The sequence below is a fragment of the Mchenga conophoros genome, linkage group LG23 (genome assembly GCF_057382185.1).
Source record: "Mchenga conophoros isolate Kocher_MC1m ecotype Shallow Benthic linkage group LG23, M_conophoros_male_GT1.1, whole genome shotgun sequence".
NCBI lineage: Eukaryota > Metazoa > Chordata > Actinopteri > Cichliformes > Cichlidae > Mchenga > Mchenga conophoros.
In genome coordinates, this window is record NC_140547.1 from 4506659 (window position 1) to 4525503 (window position 18845).

At 40.4% G+C, this 18845-nt stretch overlaps 1 protein-coding gene across 1 annotated transcript in view; it reads right to left on the reverse strand.

Annotated features, from left to right (window-relative positions):
• The window catches only part of LOC146546448 (disintegrin and metalloproteinase domain-containing protein 10), a 31533-nt gene extending 14695 nt beyond the window's left edge, over window positions 1-16838 (reverse strand). The window contains exons 1-8 of the mRNA XM_085263795.1: window positions 16668-16838; window positions 14400-14547; window positions 14034-14152; window positions 13273-13428; window positions 7691-7776; window positions 6763-6885; window positions 2338-2430; window positions 1898-2066 (exon numbers count right to left, since the gene is read on the reverse strand). Of these exons, the coding sequence (XP_085119921.1) occupies window positions 1898-2066; window positions 2338-2430; window positions 6763-6885; window positions 7691-7776; window positions 13273-13428; window positions 14034-14152; window positions 14400-14547; window positions 16668-16728 (955 nt within the window). The 5' untranslated portion in view covers window positions 16729-16838. The remainder of the gene's footprint in view (window positions 1-1897; window positions 2067-2337; window positions 2431-6762; window positions 6886-7690; window positions 7777-13272; window positions 13429-14033; window positions 14153-14399; window positions 14548-16667) is intronic.
• Between the last annotated feature and the right edge of the window lie 2007 nt (window positions 16839-18845).

Genomic DNA, 18845 nt, shown 5'->3' on the forward strand with positions numbered 1-18845 from the left:
GAAAAGTCCTAACAGTGTAACTGTGTGTGTGTGTGTGCGTGTGTGTTACTTATGTGAGATGTCACCATGGCAATCATGTGGTGGAATGCAGCTCCAATCCTCTCTAAGTCGTCTAGGAGCGGCTGTGTGTGTGTGTGTGTGTCAAAGGTTCAGCGCACCCTAATCGTATGTCATTCTGGTGGTCTGCTCTCACGCCCGTGAGTTTAACCAATCAAATGCTGAATGTGAGACATAGACCCAAGCAAGAACCTCCTACTGCAACAGTTCTCATACATGTGGTCAAGTCCTTCCAGCACACCAATGATACTGCACATCTACGGGAGCTGACTAATGCTTGAACCGTACGAACTAATCCAGGTATACTGTGGCAAAGTGGGATGGGAGTTTATTTATTATTATTTTACATGCAAATAATAAATTCATCATGTTTTCAAAAGAAAGGCTTTGTGCAACATGCAGGTTTGTATGTGAATAACTGAGGATTATTACTTCAATGTCTCAGACCCGAACACTGCATGTATGAAAGCCTTGAAATGGGAGCTGTCTAATTCCTGTAACTGTGCAACATTGTCATTTGAACAAGGAAAACTATGCTTGGATGCATTTTAGGGCAACCAGCACATAATAAAACATATGTGTTTCTATATACAGTGGAACCCCAACTTACGAATACCCCGTTTCACGAAAAATTCAAGTTACAAAGGCACTGAACAGCAATATTTCTGCCCGTGTTACGGCAAAATGCCCGAGTAACGAAATCCGTTGGCTCTGATTGGCTGAGCCTACAATGCCCACAATGCCTTCCGGGTGACAACCCCTTGGCTTCCGTACTTTCGCTTCGCTGTTCCACTTGAACGACATGTTGTCCTAGTTAGCATTTAGCCTATAGCCTACCATTCAGCATTGCCTCACTCAAAACGCGCAATGGGTGCTTCAACTTACGAAAAATTTTCGACTTACGAAAGACCCTCGGGAAGAATTAATTTCGTAAGTCGGGGCTCCACTGTATATAGTTCTTACACCCACTACGATACCTCATTTAATGCACATTCTTATTTAAATATTCCTTTTCCAGGTTACAAACTTTTTAACACTGTCTGGCTCATATCCACACATTCTGTATAATTCTGTATAATGTATTTGCATAACGCTGAGCCTGGCTTATGTTCTCAATGCATCCTTTTTAATTTTTCAGTATAGAAATGCTCCAGCAAATATTTTAGTCTCTATTAACTGCTGGAAAATGCTTACCAATGCTAAAAGTTTGGATTTTTAATAAATAATGACATTTTTTGGTCTTTGTAAAACTGCTTTCAGATGAAGATATGAAGATAGCATCATGATGTCTGCTACCTGTGAGAAAGAGAACTGATTCTCTCTGTGTCGTGGAAAAACAATGAGTTTATTTTGTCCAATTCTTGAAAAATGTTGAGTTGTTCCTCCAAGTCCAGAGTTTAGCTCGTATTCGTATTCAGGAGCCAAAACACAGCTTATACTGATGTTTTAATAGCGGTTAATTAAATCATTGTACTGGGGTGGCAAAGTTGCAACGCTAACACTGACTGGTCCAACGCATGATGGTCTCGGTCAATAGATGGTTCGTAAAACTTCTGTAGGGAGAGCTACACGATGATTTTGTAGTCTATTAAACAGTGGACGTATTTCCAGGAGCCTGACTCGCTCTGTGCATTATTTAGTGAATGAGTAAAGGTTCATTCGTAGCCTAACAAGTGTTCCAAATTCTTTGTGTGCTTCTTTTGTGAGGAAACCAAACACAATATTACATTTACGGTACCTGTGGAAACCAGTGTTTCCACCATGCTGCATATGCATTAGTTACATGAAGAAGTCATTTGTTTATGATTTTTGTAAAAGTGCCAAAGTGATTCTGACTCACCGGCTTTGCCTTCCCAGGCAAGCCCCAGCACTCCACTGTAGTCTCTGTCAGTGAGCAGGTAGGACAGGCAGAAGTTGCCCCAGTTGTTCTCCGAGTACAGACTTAGCAGCTTCTCGGGGCCGATGTACAGAGGAGACAGCGGGTCATTTTTATCCTCTTCTGTCATCACCTGGAGACAGACAAACACAGGAACACTCAAACACACCACAGTTCTGAGGTCCTGTATTTCAGCTTATTTTGCTGCTGTGACTCACTTCCACTCCCAGAAGAAGACACATGGGCACCATCACCGACTGATGCATGAACCCAAGTATCTCAATAAAAAGCTTGTTCATGACATGATTTTGAATGTGTAAAAGCTTCACTGTGTTATCAGCGATCAGCAACTGAAGAACATTGCTCAAAGGTTTGTGGAGTTTGTGCACTGTTCTGAAGCTTACTCTGAGGGACTTGACTTTAAAGTTGATCAACTGGATTCCACTGAAGTCCACCTTGTCGTAGATGTCATTCACAGCCCGGATGTACGAGGCGACCTGAGAAACCACAGTTAATGCGAGAACAACAGGAATCTCTCTGGAATTAAGCTAAAAAAAATTAGCTTTTTTGCCTTTAACAAGTCACAATAAGACAAGAAAAGGAAAAATGAAAACATTAAGTGATATATCATAATAACTTATTCTATCTCATTTATAAATAAAAACAAGATTTTCAGAAGGTTTAGCATTTTATCCTTTCAGTGCTATAACTGATATTTTCTTCTTGAAGATAACCTTCTCCTGCTGATTTGAAAAGATTGAACAATAGAAATCTGTTGACAACAATGTGACTGTTATATATGTAAATGTGTCGCGTCAGGTATTATATAAAGCACTGGGTGTTTTTGTTGTGGTTGGCACAGATTGTAACAGTTTCAGCAAAGCATGTGCACACCGGTCACATGCGCAGGTTTGATTCTGCACAGCAGGAGACAAACGTACAAAAGCGCCTGTGGGGAAATGCTCATGAATGTAAATATTGACAGCTTGGATGTAGGAGACATTCAAACTGGGACAGGAGCCTCTGACAACAAGGTTTTGCTTATTTACACTCAACGATCCCATCACGGCATCAGTTACAGTATATTTTCTCACTCTGTGCAACAAAGGTCTGGCGCTGAACCAGAGACAACAAATGTGCTTGTTTAAGGTGGAAAGAATCTGAGGCGGGTCAAAGAGGTGCTGAAAGGGTGGACAGCACAAGAAACTCCAGAGAGAATAACAAGTAAACTAAGGACAAACTGACTTACTCATTAACTGACTTGACTTTGACTAATAAGAGATTTAATTAGTCAAAAAAGAGATTCGTGGGAGCATGAACTCACATCTGTGCACTTATCTTGTTTTATCACAAAAATAATGACTCTTTATTGGTTTTTAATTCGGAGGAATCAGAAAGATAATCATACTGAAGTGGGTTTTTGCATTATCGTATCATCTTGTAACTAAACTCAATTTAAAGTAATGCATCATGTGACCTCTCTGTCTGATTATGTTTCTGACTGCATTGAGGCAATGCGGGGACATCGGCAGAAAGTAAGCTTTTAGCTGCTTGTCTGCTGATGTCGTGGCAGATGGCCCCGCCCCTCCCTGAGCCTGGTGCTGTCGGAGGTTTCTTCCTGTTAAAAGGGAGTTTTTCCGTCCCACTGTCGCCAAAGTGCTTGCTCAAAGAGGATCACATGATTGTTGGCTTTTTCGCTGTATGTTTTATTATTATAGGGTCTACCTTACCATATAAAGAGCCTTGAGGTGACTTTTTTTGTGATTTGGTTCTGTATAAATAAAATTGAATAAAATTGAATTGATATTGAATTTTAGCCCAGCATGTCCTTTAAATTCAATGCCTGCTCAACTGGAAAGTATTAAAAATGTTTTTAGCTTGCATCTGTAAGCTCAGAGTTGGCTTTTACTACAGCTGCAACAGTTGTACAACATTACAAAGGAGGGATTTTCATGCTTTAAGCTTTATGTGTTGTTTAAAAATAAAGAAAAGAGCGGATGCACTGTCGCCTTCTTCTTCTTCATTCAGCTGCTCTCTTCAAGAGACACCACAGCAGATCATCTGTCTCCATCGCATCCTCCTCTCTCACATCAACCTTCCTCCTTCACTACATCCACGAATCTTCTTTCTGATCTTCCTCTTTTCCTCTTAACTGGCAGCTCCATATTCAACATTCTTTGTCCAGTATATCCACAGTCCCTCCTCGGCACATATCCAAACCATCTCAGCCTTCACTTTAACTCTTTCTCTAAACTGCTCAACCTGAGCTGTACCTCTGATATATTTATTACTAATCCTCTCCTTTGTCATTCCCAGTGAAAATCCAAACATCATCTCTGCCACCTCCAGCTTGGCCTAGAAAGCATTTAAGCATAGAAAGCAGTGCTTGTATAAATCGGTGTGAATGGATGAATGATACATAAATATGTCTGTGCAGGTTCTCAGTCCTCCAGGTCATGGTAGTCTGAGGAGTTTGGGAAGAAAGTGACTGGACTTGTTTCACCTCTGGTCAGAGAAGCTTCTTCAGTTCTAAAACCAAATGGAGAGTCCCAGGTATTTAATCCGTAGTGGGAGTTGTCCCTTCAGTGCGTCATTGACCCACTATTGATCATGGGATGATCTGATATCGTCGTGTTGGTGTTGTTCCTGGAACAACATAGTAAATGTTGTTCCAGGATCAACATTGCAAGTGACCAATCACATTGTTGTGACGTTATTCTTTGGCGCGCCAAGCCATTCGTGCATTTATGAAATTCCAATGTTGCAAGGACAATATCAATTCTGCTCAGCGTTTATTAAAGGGTTAGGGTCAGGGTCCGTTGATCGGCGGATAAAGGTGGTTTCTCGCAGCTTAAGTACAGTTTTTTGTTTTACGCGGTTTTTCCCGAAGTCGCAAAAGTATGACGTCACAACATTCTGATTGGTCACTTGCAATGTTGATCCTGGAACAACTTTTACTATGTTGATCTGGGAACAACACCAACATGACGATATCAGATTGTGCATTGATCATGTGCCCAACCACGTGAGCCAAAGTCTGAAAAAGGGTGTGAGTCATTATCAGCAGAGGTTTCGGGTAAAACCATTGTGTGACCTTGCCCAACCCTTTCAAGTGATCCTTTGAGATCATCTGACGCAAGATGTGAAGCGGGTGTTGAGGTGCCTGGGAAGGGATCTCAAAACTGCACTGTAGGTGGCAGACAGTTGGAGTTGTAACCCACTGCCTCTGTTCAAAGATGGTGGTTTACAGCGGATATAGATGGCTTCTCTTACTCCTCTTTCAAACCATCTGTCTTCTCTGTCCAAAATATGAACTTTGGCATACTCCAAAGAGTGACCTTTGACCTTTAGATGCAGACGCACAGCTGAATCTTGTCATGTCCAGGTGGCTCTTCCATGTTGTGCCTTGTGTTTATGGAGTGGCTGTTTGGTTTCTCCAGTGTAGAGGTCTGAGCACTCCTCGCTGCACTGCACTACATATTTAGCTTGCGTTTTAGAGTTTTGTCCTTGGGATGAACCAGTTTTTGTCTGAGGGTGTGGCTGGGTCTGAAGTGTACTGGGATGTCGTGCTTGGAGAAAAATCGCCTATCTCAAAGCATAAAGCGCTTTGAGTTCTCAGTTAGACCAGAAAAGCACTATAGAAGAAGAACTAGTCTGTTTACCATTCATCACATTTTTATCAATGATTTTCTAAAACTTTGATTCTGATGTGAAAGACCGTGTTTGGGTAGGCAGAGCCAGCCATAGTTATTATCTGCTTGGCTTCAGTTTTCAAAGAGTTGGTGAAAAAGGGAAGGCAAGATAAAGCAATGTAAGCATGGACAGTTCACCATTTACCATGCATTTAACATCTAAACTTCACCTTGTTCTCAGCATGGCAGTTTTATAGCTGTCAGTTATATGTTTTAAAGAACATACTGAAGAAACTATTTAGAAAAATGATAACAATTCTGGCGCAGGTCTTTGCACCTGACAGAGCCTCATTTAGCCATGTTTGCAGCCAGTGCAACATAATGTCCCTGCAGTGCATTGCGCCACGGCTGCTGTGTGCGTCAGAGCGGGGCCTGGCATTTGCATCTTCGTTCGGCGTCAAGGTAGCAAACACTTTTATTGTTGACTATCTCAAAGGTAAATAATGCAGCACAAATTGTTGTCCACTCAATCCTTTGATGTTGGTCGATACAAAATCAGACAAAAGTTTAAGTCGTGACCAAAATCCAGCCTTAGCCCAGCATAATGCTCCTTTGATATTTAAATAATATGATAGCAGGTAAAGCCTGACGCCGTGTACTGAACTACTAGCTGGTACATTTACAAAAAGGATGATAAGCAGTAAACAAACATAGATTTAGTATAGTTTTTTTTGTCTGCCTGTATTTTGAAACAAGAGGCTTGAATGATAACTTAAAGTCTGACTAATGATTGCACTTGTTTCATTAGGATAAGGCTTTACTATCGACGAATGACATTAAGTGACCCGTGTACCCAAAATCCAGGACACCAAATGCAGTTAAGAGTGTGTAAACAAAGCGTGGAGAGTTCTGCCAACAGGAGGGGAAATGTGCTGTGGTTTGATGCTCCTGCAGGATGTCCCAATAGAGAAACACTGTGCTCTTAAACGAGCGCCCTGTAGCCCTAAAGGCAGGGGATCTTTTGTTTGTGATGTCAAAAAAGCACAAAGAATCAGAACTATTTTTAGCTCTGTTTTTTTTTTTTTTTTTACATGTTTCTATTTAGCTTTTTGTGAATCTTTCTAACCTTTGCAGCAATCCTGAATATCTGAAGCCAAACTTCTTAAGTGGCAAATAAAGCAGTTTTGAACTTCTCACCTGAGCCACAACAGCTTCGACAGACTTGAATCTTTTGTAGTAGAGGTAGTCAGCACGAACGTGGAGGAGGCAGGTGGTCTTTGACTCATCCAGAGTTCTCCTCGCCCGGCTCACTGGTGCCTCCTGTGGATAAAAATGCAAGGACGTGATGCAAAAGAAAAACCGATGGGAGACCGATTTGAAGTTTGTTATTCTCCATAGCAAATATTCAACAGAATGTACTGAAATTACAGATCTGATTCAGGGAGAAAGATGTCATGAAGTGGCAAAAACTGCACATACACGAGTTTAAGAAAATGAAAGCAGATGAAAGTGAGACTTTCTCAAAGTAAATGTTGACACAGAGCTCGTACTCATGACCTAGTGGGAGCGGGGACAGGTAGTGGCAGGAACACAACTTGGATGCTTAAATGGGAAAAACATCTGTTGAGAACATCTCATGACCAAACAGTGGAAGTGATGTCTGACAGGAGGTATGTTGTTAAAAATGGATTCATACTAATGTCCCAACATTCACTGTTGACAATAGACTTTGAGAGCACCACCCACTTGGTCATAGGTTAACAATTTTCCACGTGCCCATGGGGAATATTAGATTAATTGATACAGCAGATGTTTATAACAGCTGTTCTTATCATTTTACAGCCAAGGTCGCCTGTGAGGCGGCCGCTCAGCTCCCTGCTGGTCACCACGCTACCGGCGATGTGATAACAGCCTTCTGGAGTTATAAACAGCAACTTACCCGGTGACTCACGAGGCCCAATAAAAGTGAATGAATGGTCAGTTATAAAAGATGAATCAGACACACGAGTGAATTTCTTCCAAAAACAGTTATAGGATTGGCTATAAATAAAGATTACAAAGGAGGAAAGAGGAGGAAAGTGGATACAGTAGATTCTTCATTCAGTTTATGTCTGGATGATCATACCTGACTGGATCTGAGGTTTTGGGCGAGGACGTTTAGAGTTTTTGCAGCACAGAATCCATCGGGGGCAGACGTCATGTATGACAGAGCTAGTAACAAACACAGATATTTACAGTCACAAAAATACAGAATCTGCACTGTTCTTCTACCTCGCCTTTAGCCAAATACACAGAAAGTTGCAGATTGCCAAGCCAATGAGTGACGCTTGTCCTTGAGCACGTTTATTCACGTTGCTTTCTCTTCAGTCATGCTAAATAACTGAGCAGAGATCAAAGGCTTGCTCCACCTGCAACTATTCAAATTTACTGGAACAATTTAGAAAGATCAAAATAAACACATGATGTGATGTACTCGTCGGCCACAGTGTGATCTTTGGAAGATATTTGTGCTGACATGATAATGGTAAATAACTTGCTCTGCATGTTTGTTTCTCTAGGGGCAATGATCAGTGAACAAATACTGAATATATGCATGTAAGAACTGGACTGCACAGAAAAATTTCCTGCCTGTACTGATTGCTAGAACTAACCCTGTACCCCAACCACAACCCTGTGCAATCCTTATTCTCTACTAAATAGTTGCATGAGGTCACAATAAAGACTTTACTCCTCTAATAAGAAAAAATCTACAGCTGTTTCTGGATTTTGCTGGGAAATTTTGAAATTCTCTCTTTTAGACCTGTTCCTGCTGTACTTCATTTTATTTATTTTTAGTCATTTCCAAATGGAAGTTAATATCAGCAATTAGAAAAAAGAGCAACAGAATATTTAAAATATCAAGTGAAAGGCCCTCAAACTGGAAACTTACACGAAAATCAAATCACATGATGCAGATCAGTCATGTGGTTCCACTCTTGAATTTGCTAACGATAGCAAAAGCTGGGGATTGGATCCTTGTTGCACGAGCGACCATTCGTGCAGCAATCATGGGCAGAAGCACCCTCACACAATTTGTAAATAGGCCTGCATTTGGAAACCAGCACACTGGTCTGGAGTGAGAGCAATGGAGCCACATGTGGAAATGATGTTATAACTGCTGCTCTGATTTCATTAAACCATTGTCCATGATTTGCAACACCTCTGGGAAGGCTGTCTCATTCAATCTGATGCAATAATGATGGGTCTGCAGCCACGGGGGGGTATTGCTTTTGCATGTTTTGGCGCATCATGTTGCATTGAAAAAGCCGCAGAATTTCACAAAAGTGCAAGAAGTCAAAGGGTGCTCACACTGAAAGAGTACAAGGTTTATAGTCAGGAAACCAGTGCAAATGGAAAGTAATGTAATCCACTCTGCATTAATGTTGACCAAATATTATTGAAATCCACAGTTACAGTAGAGTCACATGACATGATGATAAGTGACTTTAAGGGGTAATGCAAAGTTTGTGTGTGAGAGACACTCAGGCATGAACCTACAGTGAGAGAACACATGATTGGATCACACCATTATACCAAAGTCCTTCAGCCAATCAGAACCCCGTAATTCATCCTATACATGGCACAAGTGGGGGTGGGTATAGATGCGGAGGCCTAAATGCTGGGTGTCGACTACCCACAGACTGAATTATTTCCAGACCACATGTCCATGTTCTCTTCCTTAGTCTGTTGAAGAGTCTCACAGCAGAAGACAAATCTTTGTGTAGTCAAACTTGCAAGCAAATAGTTTCTTCTTTATAATATTTGTTAAGAAATAAACACCTTTTTCCAACTGGAAACCAAAGACAGCAACTAAATGGATTTAATTGGAATGGCCTCTTGTACAGTCAGGGCAAACAGAAAAGGATTTTCCCAGATGAAAAAAAACATCAGTGTCACATTTCAGCCAAGACCCTCATTTCCAACAGATGCTGGAAGCCACTTCTACCGTGAAGAAAAATGTAGATAATCCAATCCAGAGTCAAAGTCTTATTCCAGCTTTTTAGTGTAACAGTTACATTATTTACACACAAAACAAAAATTACAATCCTGCCACACAATCACAGAACAGTTAAATCTTTAATGGATGCTCTTCCTGTGCATAAATTGTTGCATTGTGGTGAAGAGATTTGGGTTGTTTGGGAGCAGGTCCAGAACAGGTACTGAGGATGGAAATGAATAAAATATGTGCGCATAGGAGAGCTCCGTTTTTGGCCTAAAGTTACTGTTTTAGGGGCCAGATGAGCTTGTTGGACCCCCCTTCTATTTTCTGGGGGGCTGGAGCCTATCCCAGCTGTACACAGTGGGCAGGTCGTTTGTCCTTCCCGGGCCCATGTTGGACATTAGATCTCTCTTTCTTTTATCCCATAGCCTCTGTCTCTTATTGTACTCGCTTTTATTGTTGTCAAAATATTAATTTAACAAAATTATAAGTGTCACAAGCATCATCTGTGATACAGTAGTATCAGATAAACTGTTTCCAGGGGGTGAACATTACTCATGAACACATGGTCGTTGCCCAAATTAGATCTTTGATCTAACAGTTATTCAGTGGAGTCACAGTTTGCCCGATGATGTCATTTGCACACTAACTGGGAAGTTGCTTGGCGATCCTACTTCAGATATTTCTCATCAACCCACGTCTTCTCTATTTATGCAATTTATGAAACTTAAATATAGCTAAAGGTACTTCCCACTATGAATGACACTTGTTGAGTATTTGTTTGAAATAATGTAAGAACATTTTGATGCATCTTCAGCCATTTTCACAAATGCACTGAACCTTTCTGAATTAATCAAGACTGAAGTGTCTAGCCACGTTGGAACAGATTAAATGGTATTAAAACAGCAAAATGCAAAGTCTGTGTGGGGTCCTGTTGTGCAGATTTACCCAATGTGAGACTTGCCTCCTGGAAACTCGGATTAGGAAGCACCCTCACCTGGATTTTAAGCAGTGAGAACAAAACTCAGACAAAATACCTCCCTTTGTGTGCTACATGCCAAAAAGGACAACTATCATTTTCAAGAGCTAAGAACTCTTACATTTTCCATCCAGAGCATCACCTGCATGCAACAACTGAAGCGACTTTAGCACCGACTCAAATGTTTAATGACTTTCTTGTATTGCTGGAATATCAGGAGTTCAGCCGGGGTGAGAGTTATTTCTCAAATTCTCCAAGCTTGCATGTAATAGATCAGTAAATACAAAAAAGTAGATGTTTGAAGGTCCATTTATGTCATTGTAAGATTACAAAATGTAAAATAAATCCTCAGTAGATGTTCTGAAGAGGATATATATTGTGGGCAACGACTACTTCCTGATTGTAAAGGCACTTTCAGTTTGAGCAATTACGGACCCAGCAGTTAAACATTAAAAGTTCTAATAAATGTGGATATGTATTACTTTTCATTTAACCAAAAGGAATTTGAGGTTAATAATTACCCATCATTCCTAGGCTACTCCCTAGCAGTAGGAAGTAACTGCAAGTAACTCCCTATGCACGATCTCAGGGGCAATGAGTACACATTCCCTGAAACACTGTATGTACTGGGGTGGCTGTAGCTCAGGTGGCAGAGCAGGTCAGTCACTAACCAGAAGGTCGGTGGTTCGATCCCAGGCTGCCTCCTGGCTGCATGCCAAATATCCTTGGGCAAGATACTAACCCCATGTTTGCCTACTGGTGGTGGTCAGAGGGCCCGGTGGCGCCAGTGTCCGGCAGCCTCGCCTCTGTCAGTGCGCCCCAGGGCAGCTGTGGCTACAATGTAGCTTGCCGTCACCAGTGTGTGAATGTGTGTGTGAATGGGTGAATGACTGAATGTTGTGTAAAGCGCTTTGGGGTCCTTAGGGACTGAGTAAAGCGCTATACAAATGCAGGCCATTTACCATTTACCATTTACTTCCAAAGTACTTAAGATGTCTTAGATGGCTAAAAAGATTCATAATAAATAGAAATGTTAAAAAAGTGAATTCTCATAATCACAATGGAAAGTCAATGATATGTTTAGGTAAACTTAAAAGATATATAAAAATGTAAAACTAAAAAATTTCCTTCCTTTTTGGTATTGTTAATTTGTTACACTGATAGTTATAAACTGCATTTTTGCAACATAATTGTTTTTTTTACACATCTAGGGGGCAACCAGCTTCCTCTATCTTTATTTATGCAGCCCTGAAATTAAACAAATTTGTTTCTTATTGCCTTTTTGATAGTATTTACATGCATAACTTAGTGTTTAGTACGTGGGTATGTCCCTAAGATATGTCTATGCATTTTAACTTTTTTGCATGTAGTTTAATGACCTTTAATGGTATGATTGCATTAGCCAAAACAGATACTGATAATTTGAGTTTTTATTCAAATTTTTAAATGACCAGGACAATACTGACCATCATCTATGGGTGGAAGACTAGCTGAAGGGTTCCCACAGTGCAGACAAAATGACTTGGCACATTGTTCATATGTTCCTTAATGTTACCACACTGCACTATGATGATTTGCTGCAATATGTCCGCTCCTGGCTTGACCTGTCCCCCAGATCTGAAACATGTTATGGCATCAGGGACTGAAAGTTCCTCATGCGTCCCTTGTTGCCTCCACACGACACCCACGGGAAGTGGAAATATACACAAGAGCAGACGCATTATGTCACCCATCTCGTGGTCTAATTTACCACTTTGTTTAGAAGCATTGATTGTTTATTTATCATCTGCAAAATCTTTCACAGCTTCCTGCAGATATGCTGGCCTTGTGAATGAAAGAGCAGGATGTTAACAGCTGCGATGCTATCGCATGCAAAGTTTGGATACAGCTTTGAAAGACGCTGAAGGAACGGCAGGAGGATTAGGGAAGAAAGGCAGCCGCGGAGTCTGTGCAGACTTCTGGAGAAACGGTGGGGGGAGACGGGGTTTCTTGCACAATGTGAATTATGTTTCCAGTAAAAAGCTTTCTTGGAAAAATTCAGATACTATTGCAAATGTGCACCTTCAGCAAGGGAATCACACTTTGGCATCCACATTGATTCATATACTCTTTGACGGTTGTCTGATGTACCCCATCTGGATAGATCATATGATCCTTAGCCAAACCCAAATTCATCTTAATCTGTTGTTGTAGAAATTGTCTCCAAAGCCCTCAAACCCTGAAGAAGTCGCCACATATTGCCTTTCTTTCTTCTTCTCCTTATTTTAGAAACCTACCTCCTTCTCTCACTCCTCTTCCTCCTGATTTAGGCCCAAGCCTCACCCACCCCTCCTGTTTCAAGAGTCACACCATCTTCGGTTTATCTTTTCTTTGGCCAGTGCCCAGGCAGTGAGGGCCCCTACACCCCCTCTTAAAGGGCTTTTCTGTTACATTATAAGGTCCCCGGGTACTACACTGACCTGTAGTAACATTAGTTTGAGAACTACAGGCTGCAGATACTACACAAGCGAGGAGCACTGAGGATGAAAAATAGTGGGAAAGACGTGTTGCTGTAAAACTGCCAAAAGGGCCATTAATCAAGCTATTGATATGTTTATGCCAAAGACCAGGAAATTCAGGTCATGGTGTATCATTTGGATTGCAAATGCACAAATATCCTGCACAGTGAGCATTACTGGGACCCTTACTCCAGAGGCACTAGAAGTTTGAGTGCAGGACAACCTTTTCATTGAAGTCGAAGCAGTCTTACCCATGTCGTCCTCACGGTAGATTATCGAGTGGTGGTCTGCTGGACTGCTGGTGTATCTGTCAGATGGCTCTATGTGATAAGTCCCATTTTCTGTATGGATAGTTCCCTCAAACTGTCCCTGTAACACAGAGCCATGGCAGGCGGAGGCAGGTTCACCTGCATGACCAGGGCAGGAGAGACGGGGATTAGAGAGAGGTGAGATTATATATGATACTGACAGAAACCTGAATACAGGAGGCAGCAACTGCACACACAAGGTGAGGTATGGGGTAAGAGAGAAATCAGCCTTTTGCAGCTCAGATTACTTTTTAAAATCTTTTTATATATTTTGCATATTCTGTTGTATTTCTTTTGTTGTACATTGCGTAGTTCTTCATAATGGTTTCTAAATTATAATTCACTTTATTTATCTATTCTGTTTGGCATCTGTGGACAGCAAAGAAAGAATTTCATTGTACAGGGAAATCTGTTTCTTTCCATTGCATATGAAAATAAACCTTGAAACCTGAGACTTGAATGAGGACTTTTGAAATTCTTCAGAGGATCTTTTATCCTTGTGCCCAGCACGGTTTATTTTGGCCTAATCAATGTGGAGCTATTACTAAAGATGTTTCTTCAGGTGGAACTTTCCAGATCAAGCCGAGGTTAAATTCTGATTGTAGTGAAATTGGTTAAATAGATTTTTCCTTTTTCTTTTTTTGCAAATGTAGACAAATTGTTTGGAGTCCCACAGGATGACAGGATATCTCTCTGATACCAACCTTCTAGTATTCCTGAGTAGATGTGGAAAAGATCAACATACGTTGAATCATTTTCACTGACCAGTGTAAAGTCTTTGGAAAATACTGCACTGTTTTGCCTCAAAAGCAGGTGGAAAGTCCTGAAGGGAAGAAAAACACAAACAGCTTACAGATGTGGTCAAAGCTTTGTAGTGTTGTGGGAAGTATGCAGATCTATAATCTCCTGAGATATATGGACTAATGAGTGACTAATGTCTGACATGTGTTACAGGTTTAGGAGCAACAACAAAGAGTTTGCACAATCAGGTATTTCCTAATAGTTTAACCAAAGAGTTGCATATAGACAGACATTTTCAACCAGTCGCCCAGACGGAAATATGAATTTACCTGTGAAAAGCAGTAAAATTCAAATGCAGTGTATAGTCCTGAGATTGTGTGGCTCTCTTGGCTCTCAAGTGCCTCCTGTGAAGATCTTCCCTGTTGTAAGACAAGCCCTCGTAATACTTTATGTAAGGACTGATGCTACTCACGGCACCTGTTGGAAAGGAAGATGTTCCTATTACTGAGGAAAAGCAACATTTTGAAAGTATTTTTGTTTCTAATTTTCAGGTAACTCTGATTTTAACAGCTTGTGACTACAATTCTCTATGGCTGGATATCAGCATCTGAGCCAAATCCTGATTGATAGTGATCTATTCCTGCCTTATCCGCACTTGTAGTTGATTACAGTTTGTGGGCATCTGCTTCATGCAGGAACAGTTTGGTGATAATCTGTACCGTTTTCAAAATGATAGAGCACCATTTCACAAAGCAAAAGTGATAACTAAAGGCTTACAATAAATCAAATTAACATTATGTTCCTATTGCTGAGAAGTTCCAGTCACCCGTTTCAACTTATCTAATTAGTGGTCATAGTGGGGTCTCAAGTCTGTTGCAAGGCCAACACAGAGACAGACAACCATTCGCACCTACAGGCAATTTAGGATAACTAATTAAACCGCATGTATTTGGACTGTGGGAAAAAGCCAGAGTAAGAGAGAATCCACACAGAAAAGTCTTACCCAGATGGTGTATTTGAACCCCAAACCTTCTTGTTGTAAGGCACCAATGCTATAAGCACAACGCCACCATGCTAGCCAACTGAGAAGCTCACTAAACCTTATCCGACTGAGAACCTTTGGTCGGTCCTTATAAAGCAGGGGATCAAACGGAAACACTTGACCAGCTTCAAGCACTGATAAGGCAGGAATAGTATGCCATAAATAAAGATAACAGTCCAGAAGCTGATATCACATTGTGGTTCGAAATATAATAGAAACATGTTCAAAAAGATCAGATGAACAAAATCTGAAGGTCCCGAATTTGCACCACTGCCAAAGCTTGGTCATGACTGTAAGCAGCCTTTACAGAGTGATTTGTACTTGGCACACTACACCACAAAGTCAATCCTGATGCAGATGACACATTCCTAATCTTAAAAAATCCTTGTTTATTACAGGAAACATATTCGGTTTTTTAAACACAATCTTTACTCTGTTTTGTTTTCCAGCAAGTTGTGTTTGCAGCTGTTGGAGGTTAAACAGCAGGGGAGTTGTTTTGGAGTTGAGCCTTGTTATCTAGGGCCATTCTAAGATGCTAAGGTTTTGAAATAAATGTTGCTGTGCTTTATTAATGTAAACCTAAACCAGAAATGTGATTGTTACTAAGTGTCAACATTCACTCTCTCAGTAAGCAATGGTTTGTAAAAAGTTACTTTAAAATTAGACATGAATCCAAGTCTGCTATTCATTCTATTAGTAGCTTTATAGTGCAGTGGTTTACACATGGGCATAGCAAGAAAAACATCCACAGTTCAATGACAAATAGATACATATTCCTTGGAGGATGTGCCAGGAAGCATCTGGTGTAAAAATTTGCTAAATCAGATATGTGGGGCTCCCCCTCTTGAATGAGAGCATCAAAAGTAGCTGCTTCTAAATTCTCAAAAATATCTTTATTCTTTTTGGAAGATTTTTTAATTAGTTTCATTGTTAAAGCAAAGAAATATTAAACATTTTGAATATACATAACTTGTTGGACTTCAACATGACTTCCGATCAAGATTATAATGACACAAACTTTGCTAAGCACATTCATGCTCCAAGGGGAAAAAATAAATCCAGCAATAAACCCAAATTTATCCTAAATAATCTTTCCAGACAATATCCTCTTGGCACAATCACAACAATTTTAACTGTCTGTCTGCCTAAAACTAATCTGCCATCTACTGAGTGTTTTCTGGCTAACTGCAGAAACCCTTGAGGGAAGAAAATTATAATTCCCTGTAGCTTGCAGCCATTTTTAGTTGCCCATCATGAGTGACTCCCGCATAAATACACTATAATGCACTCCAATAAGCAAGACTAAGTGAGCAAAACATTTTTCTCCACTGCTGATAACACTTTGCAAGAGCACACTTCTGTACAGCATTCCTGAGGGGACAGGTTGAGACATGTCTCGCCCAGGACAGACCAGTCCACCAAAACACAGCCATTTCATACACACACAGACACTCAGGCAGACTGACGCTCACATACGCACATGTGACTACAAACAGCCCTGCTTATTTTAGGTGCAGTCCTAAGACCTCTTATTCAGACAGTATTTAGAATCTACCTGTAATCCATTCATGGCAGCCCACAAGCAAAAGCAGCAAACAGCAGTGTTGGACCCCCATCGTCTCCTTATTGGGGCGCTCTTCTCCTTTCCTCACCTCTCTCTGTCTTTCTCATCTCATTTCTCCTTACCTTTCTCTTCGGCTTATCTCGTACCTGTGGTTTCCCACACTGGAATGTGACTACTTATAAAATTCAAGCCATGACACAGGAAGATATGAACACTGACACACTGGAGAGGCACATTCAGACTTGTTTGCTAACAGATACCTGCGCAGTTGCAGGAAGTTTTTCAAATGAAGTTGTGAGATATGTTTCTCAAATAGTTAGCATAGCGCAGAGATTCTCACTTTTTTTTTTTCTGGTATGTCCAAAAAATCAGCCCTCACAACCAGCATATTCTGGGGGGGAGATCAATTACTACTAATAAAAAAGGATAAAAGTTGAATTTAAAGGAACTAAAGGTCCTCAAGATGAAATTTCCCCAGAGTTAGAGAGCTCCTGGTGGGCAAGATTAAATGTGACAGAATCAAAAGTCATAGAACTGCTGTGAAAAAAGTATTCGCCCCTTCGCCCTCAGATTTCTTCCTTTTTTAGGTTATTGATCATCAAACTATTTTTTTAGTAGCCAAAATAACCAGATTAAATACAAAATGCATTTTTTAAATGATGATTTCATTTGTTAATGGAAAAAAAAAAACCTCACTAAACTTGCCCTGTAAAAGTAATAGCTGCCAAGGGCTGCACGACCAGTTCTTATATTTAGGGGCCAATTACTTCTTCCACATATAGAGACTAGGTTTGGATAGATATATAAATAAAGGAATCAAATTCAAAGAGGCACATTTTCTGATTAAAAGTCAACAGAATAACACAGTAGTTGTTTGGTAAAAGAAAGCATACAAGCTGTAAATAAGTTGCTTGATCATGTTGCAGTTTTTAGTGTTGCAGTGATTCAGAAATGATTCTGAAAAAGGAAGATGTCTCCCACAGGTCTAATTATTGACCCTTGTGTAGAAAAGAAAGTGCTGAAATGGTTCCTTCTCATAATAAATACGAGAAGGAAGTAATCATATGCATGACTAACACTGTGTGAAGGGTATTTTGTGTCCTCATCCTGAGCAAAGAGGTGACAGTTTAAGATTTTAGAACAATAGCAGAACCAGGACATCAGTCGACCTGGAAGTGATGGAAATAAAACAAAGGTTTTACTGCTTAAAATAAAAGCCACCTGTGTCACTTCTGCAACAAGAAAAGCAACATGTTTACAACAGTTTGCCACATAATTAGAGATCTCGGGAATCAGGGATTATGTAATGGTAAAGAAAGCAGTCATAATCAGCGTAGATTGGATGTGGGAAGTGCTACTAAATTAATGTGTGGATATTTATGGCTTAGAGTTGTGCATTTATACAGTCATGGTAAAAACTGTTTAAATGGCTTAATTTTTTTTGTTTCATATCAGAAACTAATAACAATCACCTAGTCCTTAGCAGGTGCTAAAAACCGGTGAATAGTTTTTACATTTTACTTGTGGCATTATCTATTTAACCATAACAAAGCCAAAATGACGAAGCTGTGTGGAAAAACAATAAGTGCACCCTTGCTACTTCCATAGGAATTAAAAGGGAAAATGGGAGTCGGGTCAAAAGCACTTCATTAACTGAACAACAGCAAATCTGAGCATCTCAATAAAAGCAGAGGTTTGCAGTTTCTAAAGAATTTGAAGTCGACATTATACGGTGAGAAGGATTATTCACGCAGCACAGTTAAGGTTTAAGTTGCAACTGTGCAAACCACAAGACTGCTGGAACAATGTCCTTTGTGCAGATGGGGCCAAAATGGTTTGGCCTTAACGCAGACACACAACTCCATGTTGGAGAAAACCAAAACACGGCATATCAACACAAGCGTCTCATACCACCTGTCAACCACGGGGGAGGAAGGGTGATCATTTGAGCTTGTTTTGCAGCTTTGGGATCTGGACACCTGACAAATGTGAGGCCATCTCCCCGACACGTTTTGTTGTTCATCTCAGCTCATATTTACCTGATTTTAAGACCTGCTGAGCACCAGATGTTTGATATTTTGCCGTGATAAGTAAAATCTTAGAATTTTAAGAGGATGTAATATAAGTTTGATCTATTTTTACATTTAGAGCTTTTGTTTTGTTTTGTTG